Consider the following 13,665-nt stretch of genomic DNA (forward strand, 5'->3'; position numbering starts at 1 on the left):
CCCATTTTACAGATGAGGTAACTGAGGCACCAAGCTGCAAGTGACTTGCCCAAGGTCACAAAGCCTAGGACAACTGGTGGAGCAGGTATTAGGGAGCCAACTCAGGTAGGGAGAAAACAGTCTGTGAACCGCAGAGATTAAAAAGCGAAGGTTCAGTTTTGAGGCTGGGGGTGGGGAGACCACAAGCAGAGGAAGGGGCCCAAGCAACGGGAAATCTGCTCTTGTCGCACTAGTGAGCTCAACCAACCTGCTTTTGACTGCCTCCCCCTACAACATCTCTATGTGTGCGTAGGTGTTATGCTTCATGAGAGTCATCCCACACAATGGTGCTTTGGGGTTTTTTTGTTTGTTCATTTTATTTTGTTTTTTTACGGTATTTGCCAAGCACTTACTATGTGCCAGATGCTGTACTAAATGCTGAGGTAGAGGCAAGATAATCAGGTTGGACACAGGCCATGTCCCACATGGGGTTCACAGTCCTGATAAATCCCATTTTAGAGATGAGGGAACTAGTCCTACTGAAAGCTCACCTCCTCCAGGAGGCCTTCCCGGACTAAGCCCCCCTTTTCCTCTGCTCCCCTCCCCTCCCCATCGTTCCCACTCACTCCCTCTGCTCTACCCCCTCCCCGCCCCAAAGCACTTGTGGATATATGTACATATTTATAATTCTATTTATTTTATTAATGGTGTGTATATATCTACAATTCTATTTATTTACATTGATACCATTGATGCTCGTTTACTTGTTTTGATGTCTGTCTTCCCCTTCTAGACTGTGAGCCCATTGTAGGCAGGGATTGTCTCTATTTGTTGCTGAATTGTACTTTCCAAGTGCTTAGTATAGCGCCCTGCATTCATTCATTCATTCAATCATATTTATTGAGCACTTACTGTGTGCAGAGCACTGTACTAAGCGCTTGGGAAGTACAAGTCGGCAACATGTAGAGACAGGCCCTACCCAACAACGGGTTCACAGTCTAGAAGGGGGAGACAGACAACAAAACAAAACATATACAAAACAAAGAAATACGATTGAATGAATGAATGTCTGTCTCCCCATCAAGACTGTAAGCTCTCTGTGGACGGGGAATGTATCTGTTATATTGTTACACTGTACTCTCATCATCATCATCATCATCAATTGTATTTATTGAGCGCTTACTATGTGCAGAGCACTGTACTAAGCGCTTGGGAAGTACAAATTGGCAACATATAGAGACAGTCCCTACCCAACAGTGGGCTCACAGTCTAAAAGGGGGAGACAGAGAACAAAACCAAACATACTAACAAAATAAAATAAATAGAATAGACATGTACAAATAAAATAAATAAATAAATAGAGTAATAAATATGTACAAACATATATACATATATACAGGTGCTGTGGGGAAGGGAAGGAGGTAAGATGGAGGGGATGGAGAGGGGGACGAGGGGGAGAGGAAGGAAGGGGCTCAGTCAGTCTAAGTACTCTCCCGAGTACTTAGTACAATGTTCTGCAGGCAATAAGTGCTCAATAAATACAATTGACTGACTGAACCCAGAGAAGTGAAGTGACTTGCCTGAGGTCACACAGCTGACAAGTGGTGGAGCTGGGATTAGAACCCATGTCCTCCTGATTCCCAGGCCCAGGTTCTACCCACTAGGTGCCACTGCTTCTCTACTAGGCCACATTACTTCTCTAAGCCCGAGTACAAGGGATGGGATGCCCAAGTGCCCTGCCTCAATACCAGTACATGGTAGAAAAATGCCTCAGGTGTGTTGGATTCGTTCATTCATTCAGTCGTATTTAATTGAGCACTTACTGTGTGCAGAGCACTGTACTAAGTGCTTGAGAGAGTACATCACTGCAATAAACAGTCACGTTCCCTGCCCACAATGGGCTGACAGTCTAAAGGGGGGGAGACAGACATAAATATAAATAAATAAAACAACAGATATTAGCACTTAGAACAGTGCTTTGCACATAGTAAGCACTTAATGCCATTATTATTATTATTACTATTATTATTACATAAGTGCTGCGGGGCTAGGACGGGGAAGAGCAAAGGGAGCAAGTCAGGGTGACCCAGAAGGCAGTGGGAGATGAGAAAAAGTGGGACTTAGTCTGGGAAGGCCTCTTGGAGGAGATGGGCCTTCAGTAAGTCTTTGAAGCCAGGGATCTGAGGAGGGAGGGCATTCCGAGACAGAGGCAGGACGTGGGCTAAGGTCATGTCCCTTGATCCCAAGACTCTGGAGAGGAATTGATCCACTTGCATGGAGCTATCTATGCCCTCTTGGCCTTGCCAGCTGTGTTCTCTCTGGGACCTGGGGGGCAATGAGCTATTAGGCAGGCAAATGCGGTGCACAGGGCATGTGCCATCTTCACCCATGGCAGCCAGAGTAGGCAGTACAGGGACTAACACCCAGATCTCCCGAGGTCCAATACAATACTCCTTCTCCTGTCCCAACAGCAGGGCTGTAATAAACCGAGGTGTTTAGTCCCCTCCCCTAGAATGTCACCCACAAAGTCACACCCACGCCCCCCAACTGCAGGCTTGCCCTACTGCTGAATTTGGTACAATTCACGCATACACACTACCCACAAAAACCACAGGCAGCAGTAGCTTAATGACTGAACAGTCCAAGAGCAAGATTCTGCCTGCTGAGAGATTGAAACTCTCAAGCAACACAGGTTGTGCGCTGAGGTACCCAACGAACAGAAGAGGTTTTGGAGGAGATCCGATAGTTTGATCAGATAAATAAAGCAATTAAGATACTTTGATTTTATATTGTGCTTTTATTTTTCCAGGTGCTTTTGTGAGTTTCCTGGTTCTCCTCCCCATATTAGTGAGGTAGGAAAGGGGGAATCAATGAATCAATTGTATTTATTGAGTGCTTACTGTTTGCCTATTACTGTACTTAGCACTTGGAAGAGTACAATATAACAGACTTGGTAAGAAACTTCCCTGCCCACAATGAATTTACAGTCTAGAGGGAGGCTATTATTCCTATTTTACAGAGAGGGAAACTGAGGAAAGTAGTATGGCCTAGTTGGGAAGTAGTGTGGCCTAATAGAAAGAGCACAGGCCTGGGAATCAGAGGACCTGGGTTCTAATCCCGGCTCTGCTGCTTTCATTCATTCATTCAATCATATTTATTGAGCGCTTACTGTGTGCAGAGCACTGTAGTAAGCAGTTGGGAAGTACAAGTTGGCAACATATAGGGACGATCCCTAACCAACAACGGGCTCACAGTCTGTGTGACCTTGGGCAAGCCACTTAGATTCTCTGTGCTTCAATTTCTTCATCTGTAAAATGAGGATTAAATCCCACTCCCTCCTACCTAGATTGCAAGCCCCATGTGGGACAGAGACTGTGTCCAGTCCACCCTACCTCCTTCCCCTCCCCACAGCACTTGTATATATTTGTACAGATTTATTACTCTATTTATTTTACTTGTACATATTTACTATTCTATTTATTCTGTTAATGATGTGCATATAGCTTTAATTCTATTTGTTCTGATGATTTTGACACCTGTCTACATGTTTTGTTTTGTTGTCTGTCTCCTCCTTCTAGACCGTGAGCCCGTTGGGTAGGGACCGACTTTATATGTTGCCGACTTGTACTTCCCAAGCACTTAGTACAGTGCTCTGCACACAGTAAGTGCTCAGTAAATACGATTGAATGAATGAATGAATGATAGCCGTGTCCCTATCCTAGTGCTTATAACAGTGCTTGGCACATAGTAAGCAGTTAAGAAATACCGAAGTTACTCATTAATATTATTATTCTCAGTCTTGAAGTTTAATTTATATCTTTTGCTTTTTGACTTGACCTCCGTTTTTTTGTCAAGTAACATCTATTAAGCTCTTGCTATGTTTGTAAGCTCCTACAGGGCAAGAATGTTGTCTACCAACACTATTGTAATAATAGTAATAATGATGGTATTTGTTAAGCACTTACTATGTTTAAAGCACTGTTCTAAGCGCTGGTGGGGATACAAGGTGATCAGGTTGTCCCACATGGGGCTCACAGTCTTCATCCCCATTTTACAGATGAGGTCACTGAGGCCCAGAGATGTTAAGTGACTTGTCCAAAGTCACAAGCGGCGGAGCTGGAATTAGAACCCACGACCTCTGACTCCCAAGACCGGACTCTTTCCACTGAGCCACGCTGCTTCTCTATTGTACTCTCCCAAGCGTTTAGAACCGAGTTTTGCACCTGGTGAGCGTTCAGTGAATACCCCTGAACGAATATATGCTAAGCACTATGCTAAGCGCTGGGGTAGATACAGCAGTCCCCGTTCCACATGGGGCTCAAAGCCTAAGAAGGAGAAGAAGAGGTAGCTTAATCTCCATTTAACAGGTGAGGAAAGTGAAGTCTGGAGACATTAAGTGACTTGACTGAGGTCATTTAGCAGGCAAGAGGCAGAGAGCTGGGACGACAACCCAGCTTTCTTGACACCCAGGCCAGCCAGGCTTGCTTCTAGCCTGCGAAAGAACACCTTCTTTGCGGTCTCCTCAGCACTTAAGCAATGTCTGGTGTTGAGTAAGTTAACCCTGTGATTTCCTGAGCTGATGTCACCGGCTAGAGTCCATCCGTGGATCAGTAAATCGTATTGACTGAGCGCTTACTGGGTGCAGAGCACTGTACTAAGCGCTTGGGAGAGTACAATAAAACAGTATACTAGACACATTCCCTGCCCACAATGAGCTTGCAGTCTGGAGGGGGAGACAGACGTTAGCAGAAAAAAAAATTACAAATATGTACGTACAGACTGTGGGGCTGGCAGCGTGGGGGGATGAATAAAGGAAGCAAGTCAGGGTGACGCAGAAGGGAGCGGAAGAAAAGGAAAGGAGGACTTAGTCAGGACGTCTGTTAGAAAGTCTGTGGCCTTTGTTGCCCATTTCTTAGTGCAAGGTAGCAAGGTGTACTTCCCAAGCGCTTAGTACAGTGCTCTGCACACAGTAAGTGCTCAATAAATATGATTGATTGAATGAATGAACGAATGGTGTAGTGGATAGAGCACGGGCTGGGGAGTCAGAGGTCGTGGGTTCTAATCCTGCTCCCCCACATGTCTGTTGTGTGACCTCGGGCAAGTCACTTAACTTCTCTGGGCCTCAGTTCCCTGATCTGTAAAATGGGGATTAAGACTGTAAGCCCCTTGTGAGAGCTTTGCACATAGTAAGCGCTTAATAAATACCATTATTATTATTATTATTACCCCAGCGCTTAGAACAGTGCTTGGCACATAGTAAGGGCTTAACAAATACCAACATTATTATTATTCTGCTCTGCTTTGTGACCTTGGGCGAGTCACTTCACTTCTCTGTGCCTCAGTTACCTCATTTGTAAAATGGGGATTGAGGCTGGGAACCCCATGTGGGACAGGGACTGTGTCTAACCTGATTTGCTTGTAGCTGCCCCAGTGCTTAGTATAGTGCCTGGCACATAGTAAGCACTTAACAAATACCACAGTTATTAAGGCCGGGCAGCGTAAGGCAGGGCAATACAGGGCAGTGTCCAGCAGGGCGATGCAGTGTAGTGTAGTGCAGTGCAGTGCAGTGAGGAGCAGTGCCAGCATCTCCATGGCCAAGAGAGCAGGGTGACGGCCCCAGGAGCCCGACTCGCTCAAATTCCCCAAAGGCAAATAGATTTCTGCAACTTATCAGTCAATTTTATCACCTCTTGGAGGCACAGATCTCTTGTGTGTAGCTCCAGGAGCTGATTGCTCATTCATTCATTCAATCATATGTATTGAGCGCTTACTGTGTGCAGAGCACTGTACTAAGCGCTAAGTGCTCATTAACCCTTTACTGGGAGAGACTGTCGTTTTAGGGTCCAAATAATCATACTTTGATTTATATTCCATTCATTTGTATTTATTGAGCACTTTGTGCAGAGCACTAAACTAAGCACTTGGGAGAGTACAATACAACGATAGACACATTCCCTGCCCACAACCAGCTTACAGTCTAGAGGATGAGCTTTATGCCTTTATTTTTCAAAGTGCTTTGGTGAATTTCCTCCTTTCTCGTTCCCATATCCCCAGGGGCAGGATTTTCATCCCTATTTTACAGTGAGGGAAACCACGAAGCAGCATGGCCTAGTGGACAGAGACCAGACCAGGGATTCAGAAGGACTTGGGTTCTAATCCCTGCTCTGCCTCTTGTCTGCTGTGTGACTTCAGGCAAGTCACTTCACTTCTCTGTGCCTCAGTTCCCTCATCTGTAAAATGGGGATGAAGACTGTGAGCCCCATGTGGCACTCGGACCGTGTCTAACCTGATTAACTTGTATCTATCCCAGAGCTTAGTACAGTGCCCGGCACATATTAAGTGCTTAACATATAGCATAAAAAAAGTCTTTCTTAAGTCTCCGACCTCACAGTTCTTTACACTACACCATGCTGCACCCTTCTCCTCTTCCAGAAGATATGATGACTGGGGAGAGAGTGAAAAAGATAGCGTGCTGGCAAAGGTCCTGGCACTGGACAGAGAAAGATGCAGAGACCTGGAAAGGCATGCTCACAGGGATCACTTTGGAAGCAGGAATGCTGAAAGACTGTAGGCTCGTTACAGGCAAGGGGACATGGTGGTTAGTTCTGTTGTACAGTACTCTCCCAAGTGCTTAGTACCATGCTGTAGTCATAGTAAGTGCTCAATAAATATCACTGATTGATTGATTGATCGATTGAAAGAGGGATGAAGTAACGGACTTCACCTTCCCCTCAGGATGCAAATCATGTGACCTTATGCTTTAACCGAGCAAATGGTTTCTGGTCCCCTGGGAGGGTCAGCGGGGTTGGACAGAGATGGAGGGAGATCTCGGAGGCCGGGCAGAGGAGGATGGGTGGCCCAAAAGTTCCCAGGTCAGTTGAGGAACAGCATGAGAATCAGCATGGCCTAGTGGAAAGCCAGAGGACCTGGATTCTAACACAGCCTCTGCCACTTGCCTGCTATGGGAACTTGGGCAAGTGACTTGGCTTTCCTGTGCCTCAGTTTCTTCATCTGTAAAATGGAGACTAAACACCCTTTCTCCCTCCCAAACCTCATGTGGGATGGGGACTATGTCCAGCCTGATTATCCTGCATCAACCTGAGTGCTTGGCACAGAGTAAAAGCGCTTAACAAACACTATGGTCTTGATTATTTTCAACAAGGCCAGCAGAAAGTCCAACAGGTAGTACAGCCTGGAAGCTGGGAGCGGGCCAAAGGAGCCGTGACCAGGGGTTGGGATGACTATTGGCTTGGAGGGGAAGAGCATTTTGCTTTCGGTGTCAGGTTCATTTCTCACATGAAGGAGGAGTAAAGGATCTGAGAATGAGGCTGCTGGACCATGAACCTTCTAAAGGGAGGGCCATTGCGGGGAGAGGAGTGTGGTTCCCTGGGGTGGGAAAGGAAGTGCCTGGGGATGGGACTAGGCTTGGAGGAATGGCATAAAGGCCGCCAGAAGGGCAGCCATGGCTGCAGTTCCCAGGGATGAGGGGAGCAGATTCCCATGGGAGAAAGGCTTAGTGTGCTCCTGTAGCCACAACAACTCCTCGTGCAGATTCCTCTTCTGCAGCTCGGGCCCAATCTTCTCCCGGATGGTCTGGTAGTATTTGTCCAGGTACTGGAGCTGAGAGGAAGGGGGCATGGGGGAGGTGAGCTGGGGGGGCGCGGGGGGGGGGGGCGATCGGACCACTGCCCGGCCAATCCCTCCGCCTCCCATGAGGGACTCACCTGCTCATGGGACATGATGCTGGTGTCGATGAGGTTCCGGTCGTAGGGCACCAGGGACACCACTTCGAAGGTCAGGAAAAGCCCGGGGAACTGTGAGATCACAGGAAAAATCAGCTGAGGGTTTCCCACTCCCTTCTGCTTTGCCCTGACTCGCTCCCTTTATTCATTCCTCCTCCTGGCCCCACACCACTTCTGTACACATCTCTAATTTATTACTACTAACATCTGCTTCCGTCTCTAGATTGTAAGCTCATTGTGAGCAGGGAATGTATCTGTTATATTGCTCTACTGTACTCTCTCAAGCACTTAGTTCAGTGCTCTGCACATGGTAAATGCTCAATAAGTACAGTGCCCTCCTCCCGGCTCAGGCGCATATCCATCATCCCCCCTTCAAGCTTAGAGCTTTACCTCACCTCATTTCTTCCCTGGCCTTCTCTTGGGCCCCTGCCTTGGTCTTCCCATCACAGCCACCCTCCCTGCTGGGCTTTCCCACAATACCTCCTTTCGGAATTGCTCAGTTCAGACACTGGGGATCCCTGAAGACAGGAACAGGCTCGACATTTGAAGTATTAATTATTCCTGCAGTCAGGGACTGTTCATCAGCATCCACACACTCCTAGTCCAAGCACCCAGTTGGGATATGGCTTTCCACCTTCCACTACTTTTTTTTACTGGTATTTATCTTTTGGTGGCGGGGGATGGGTTATGGTATTTGCTAAGTCCTTACTATATGTCAGGCACTGTACTAAGCACTGGGGTGGATACAAGATGGACTGTGGATAGTGTCCAGTGTGATATCTTGTGTCTTTCCCAGAGCTTAGTACAGTGCCTGGCACATAGTAAGCGCTTAACAAATACCAATTAAAAAAAAGCAGTGCTTCTTTTCAATCTCTAGCAAGTTACCTTGGTATGGGCTTCTACCACGAGGGCCACATCCTCAAGACGGACTCCAAATTCACCATCATGATAATAGCCAGGTTCTGGGGAACAAAGAGAAACCATTGGGAGGGGCCATTGAGAAGATCCCAGAGATGCTGACTGACTCCGGAAAGGGTCACCCCCATGTTGGTGCTGCCTCTTGGCATTATAGACAGCAGCGGTGCTCCGTGTCTGGAGTAGAGAAGCCAACAGATGATGCCCAGGTGCCAGCTCACATTTCTAAGCATTTTTTTTTACAAAAATGTTTCCCCACTCCTTAAGAAACTCCAGTGGTTGCCCATCCACCTCTGCATCAAATAAAAACTTCTTACCGTTGACTTTAAAGCACTCAACCACCTTGTCCCCTGCTACCTCATCTCACACTACTCTCCAACTACAACCCAGCCCACCCACTTTGCTCCTTAAATGCTAACCTTCTCACTGAACCTCAAGCTCATCTATCTCACCACTGACCACTTCTGCCTCTGGCCTCGAACGCCCTCCCTCCCTCCCTCCTTCCTCCTCATATCCGACAGACAATTACTCTGCTCCACTTCAAAACCTTTTTGAAGGCACATTGCCTCCAAGAGGCCTTCCCTGACTAAGCCCTGCTTTCCTCTTCTGTCACTCCCTTCTGCGTCACCCTGACTTGCTCCTTTTTTTCCATCTCCTCTCCCAGATGACCAGAACTTATGTACATGTTTGTAATTTTTTTAACTTATATTAATATCTGTCTCCCCCTCTGGACTGTAAGCTCAATGTGGGCAGGGAATGTGTTTATTGTTCTATTGTACTCTCCTCAAGTGCTTAGTACAGTGCTCTGCACACAGTAAGCACTCAATAAATACAATTGCTGACTGATTGACTGAGTCACTCCCTCTCCCTGCTCCTACTCGATACTAATCTCTTACTCCCCTCAGAGCAAAACACTGCCCCAAGGAAATGCGTGTTCACTTTCTGGGCAGTGAAGGAAGAGGGTTGAGGAGCTGTACCTATGGAGGTGAACATTCCCTGGGTCATGGCGATGTTGTTGGACTGGAATCCCACTGGCCCTGGAAAGAAAGGTAAAGTTTATGCCTCCCCCAAGGGATGAGAGCTGGGTGGAACTGGAAGATGGGTGAGGAGGGATTGGGCAGGCTGGCTATTGACTCCCCACTCCCTCACCATTACCCTATGGGGCTGCCGCTTACAACTCTGCTATTTGCTCCGTAATGATCTCGGCTGGCAGGCCCAGTGGCAGACTGGAAGAATGTCACCGATCCTGCCTATGTTAGTGATAACTGAGTCACTACATGACTAAAAAGAGTGGAGTTTGGAGATGGCTAGCTGCCAGAGGGGAACACCTAAAGCAATGGGGTAAATGATGAAGAATGAGGAGCGTTTCTGCCATGTGCGACGTCCTGGGTTCTAGCTGGAACTGGAGGCCAACAGGACAGAACTGACAGTTCCATTTGTGAACTGTCAGCCATCCACGCTCGTGAACGGTCAGGGCGTCACTCCTGTTCTTGAACAGTCAGGGAGTCACCTAAATTGGTCAGAAGGTGACCCACGCTCGTGAACAATCAGAAAGTTACAGTGGTGAACAGTCAGGGATCTACCTGCAATTGTGAACCGTCAAGGAGTCGCTCATACTGGTGAACAGTCAGGGAGTCACTTTCACTGTTAAACAGTCAGAGAGGGACCCATACTCGTGGGCAATCAGAAAGTCACATTCGTGAACAATCAGGGAGCCATCTGCACTCTTAAATGTTCAGGGAGTCATCTGCACTCATGGACAGTGAGGGAGTCACTCAAACTCGTGAACAGGCAGGGAGTCACCACCTTGGTGAACAGTAAGAGAGTGATCCACACTGGTGAACAATACTGGTGAACAGTCAGGAAGTCATTCACACTAGGCCACAGCCAGGGAGACATTCACACCCGTGAACAATCAATTATTTGCACTAGTAAACAGCCAGGGAGTCACTTACACTCATGAACAGTCAGGAAATTTCCAACACCATGGCCTGTGCCATGACCATAGTTAAGTCCAACTTCCCAGAGAGCTCTGCGGGCAAAGACCTCCATGTTTCTTCCTAAAGGAGAAAATGTCTTTGAATCAGGAAACTCTTGGCCTAGCAACCCCTCCGCTCCCAGTCCAGCAACTTTGACTTCCATTTATGGTCATAGAACATAACCAGCCCTGGGTTAGGTTCAGAGAAGCAACATGGCCTAGTGGATAGAGTACAGGCCTGGAGGTCAGAAGGACCTGGGTTCTAATCCTGGCTCTACCACTTGTCTGGTTGTGATCCTGGGCAAGTCACTTCACTTCTCTGGGCCTCAGTTACCCCATCTGTAAAATGGGGATTAAGACTGTGAGCCCCATATGGGACAGGGACTGTGTCCAACCCGATTTGCTTGTATCTGCCCTTGAGCTTAGTAGAGTGCTTGGCACATAGTAAGCACTCAACAAATACACACCACTATTATTGTCTATGTTCATATTTATCAGAGTTACAGGGATCTGGGGTGCAAAGCAGACATAAGCCTCCAAAGGACATTCCATGACCTTTGGCTGTTGATGATAATGGTCAAGTGTGTCATTTTCCCTCTCCTGCTGGTTCCTGGAGGACAGTCTCGTAATCAATCAATCAGTGGTATTTATTGATTGCTTACCATGTGCAGCACAAAGAGAAACAGCGTGGCCTAGTAGGCAAGAGCACGGGGCTGGGAGTCAGAAGGACCTGGGTCCTAATACCAGCTCCGCCACATGTCTGCTGTGTGACCTTGTGCAAGTCACTTCATTTCTCTGTGCCTGTTAGCTGTAAAACGGGGATAAAGACTGTGAGCCCTTTGTGGGACAAGGACTGTGTTCAATCCAATTACCTAACTACTCTAGCACTTAGTACAGTGCCAGGCATATAGTAAGTGCTTAACAAATACCACAATTATTATTGTTATTATTATTATTCTCACCCAGATGTCTCTCCGGTAGGGTGGGCATCAAGCCTTCTAATAACTGCACCTCTGTCCCTTCCCAGGCTAATCAATCAATCAATCAGTGGCATTTATTGAGGGCTTACTATGTGCAGAATGATGTCTTAAGCACTTGGAAGAGTACAACAGCTTCTTTTCAAAGCAGGGGCACTGGATGGAGGTTTCCAGAGTCAGAGTTTGGCCTGGCTCTCTCCCCAGTGCCAGCGCTCAATCCTCCCTTATGGAGGGACAGAGATGCATCCTGGGAAAAGAGACACTAGGGCTGTAGTGGATCAAGTTGACCCCCGGCCCATGTCCTCCTCCTGGCCTGGAATCCCCTCCCTCCACACATCCACCAAGCTAGCTCTCTTCCTCCCTTCAAAGCCCTACTGAGAGCTCACCTCCTCCAAGAGGCCTTCCCAGACTGAGCCCCCTTTTTCCTCTCCTCCTCCCCATCCCTCTGCCCTACCTCCATCCCCTCCCCACAGCACCTGTATATATGTTTGTACAGATTTATTACTCCATTTATTTTATTTGTACATATTTACTATTCTATTTATTTTATTAATGATGTGCATCTAGCTTTAATTCTATTTGTTCTGTCAACTTGACACCTGTCCACATGTTTTGTTTTGTTGTCTGTCTCCCCCTTCTAGACTGTGAGCCCGTTGTTGGGTAGGGACCATCTCTACATGTTGCCAACTTGTACTTCCCAAGTGCTTAGTACAGTGCTCTGCACACAGTAAGTGCTCAATGAATATGATTGAATGAATGAATGAAAGGATAAAACAGCTTCTGTTTTTACCCCAGAAGGACCCAGTCTGAGAGGCCGAGTAAGATGGGGGCAGTGGACTAAACTTCCAAAGAACACAGTCCTGGAAGTTAGAAGATGTGGGTTCTAATTCAGACTCCTTCACTTGTCTGTTGTGTAACCTTGGGCAGGTCACTTGACTCTCCGTGCCTCAATTCCCTCATCTGTAAAATGGTATCTAAAGCTTCCTCCCTACTTAGACTGTGGGCCAGGGACTGTGTCCAGCCTGATTATTTTGTATCTACTACAGCATTCGATAGAGTGCCCTGAGTAAGCACCTAAAAAAAAAAAAAGAACAAAAGCTGATAAAGAGAGAAAACAAAACAAAAAATTCTGACACCTGGAAATGGGAGTGGCTAAAGAGCTGCTGGCTGGCTCCCTGTCCCTTTTTTTAAATAGTATTTGTAAAGCCCTTACTAAGCAGTACAAAGTGCTGGGGTAGATACAAGATAATCAGGTTGGATACGGTCCATGTCCCACATTTTCCCCATTTTCCATATGAGGTAACCGAGGCACAGAGAAGTGAAGTGACTTGCCCAAAGTCACACAGCAGAAAATTGGTGCAACTTGTATTATAACCCAGGTCCTCGGACTCCCAGGTCTGTGCCCTTTCCACCAGCTCGTGCTGATTCTCTTCCTTTCCCTTGTCCTTTTCTGACTGGGAGTCTGCTCTCCCACTGTGACAGTCAACAGAGGTTCCAGGCTCTTTTGGAAAAAAGCTCTGCCTTTATCTGGTCCTCTGAATATTGGACAAATAAATGAGGCAGTTCTAGAGTTGTGTGCAGCTAGCTGGGTCTGAACCAGGCCCAGAAGGCATCAAAGGAGAATTAGGCTAAGGCTTATTTCAAAATGAGCCAAAGTTCATGAAAGGTGACTACAGTCTTTTCTCAAACACAGCTCTGTGTCAGGGTCCAAGTTTGTGGCTGCAGCCAACCAGAAAAAAAATAGGAGAAATGAGAGAGGAGAAAAGAGAGACTGCTTACTTGTAGCTTCTTTTTATCATGAGATTTATTCAGAGGCCAACCCCCACGGAGGCCCAGCTGATATAGTCACACTTCATTTAGGCCTCATTCAGACACCTACCTATTAATAATTTGTGGTATTTGCTAAACTCACAGTTATGTGTTACGCACAGTATTAAGCCCTGGGCTAGATACAAGATCATCAGGTTGGACACTGTCCCTATCTCACATGGGGCTCATAATCTAAAGGAGAGGGACAACAGTTAACTTATCTCCATTATTCAGATGAGGAAACTGAGGCACAGAGACATTAAGT

General features: G+C 46.9%; 1 protein-coding gene across 1 annotated transcript in view; it reads right to left on the bottom strand.

Moving 5' to 3' along the window:
• Nucleotides 1–7,043: 7,043 nt before the first annotated feature.
• XPNPEP2 (X-prolyl aminopeptidase 2) overlaps nucleotides 7,044–13,665 on the bottom strand; it is a 34,347-nt gene continuing 27,725 nt past the window's right edge. The window contains exons 17-21 of the mRNA XM_038747947.1: nucleotides 10,592–10,696; nucleotides 9,614–9,673; nucleotides 8,607–8,683; nucleotides 7,704–7,793; nucleotides 7,044–7,599 (exon numbers count right to left, since the gene is read on the bottom strand). Coding sequence (XP_038603875.1) covers nucleotides 7,399–7,599; nucleotides 7,704–7,793; nucleotides 8,607–8,683; nucleotides 9,614–9,673; nucleotides 10,592–10,696 — 533 coding nt within the window. The 3' untranslated portion in view covers nucleotides 7,044–7,398. The remainder of the gene's footprint in view (nucleotides 7,600–7,703; nucleotides 7,794–8,606; nucleotides 8,684–9,613; nucleotides 9,674–10,591; nucleotides 10,697–13,665) is intronic.

Source organism: Tachyglossus aculeatus, chromosome 6 (genome assembly GCF_015852505.1).
Source record: "Tachyglossus aculeatus isolate mTacAcu1 chromosome 6, mTacAcu1.pri, whole genome shotgun sequence".
Taxonomy (NCBI): Eukaryota; Metazoa; Chordata; class Mammalia; order Monotremata; family Tachyglossidae; genus Tachyglossus; species Tachyglossus aculeatus.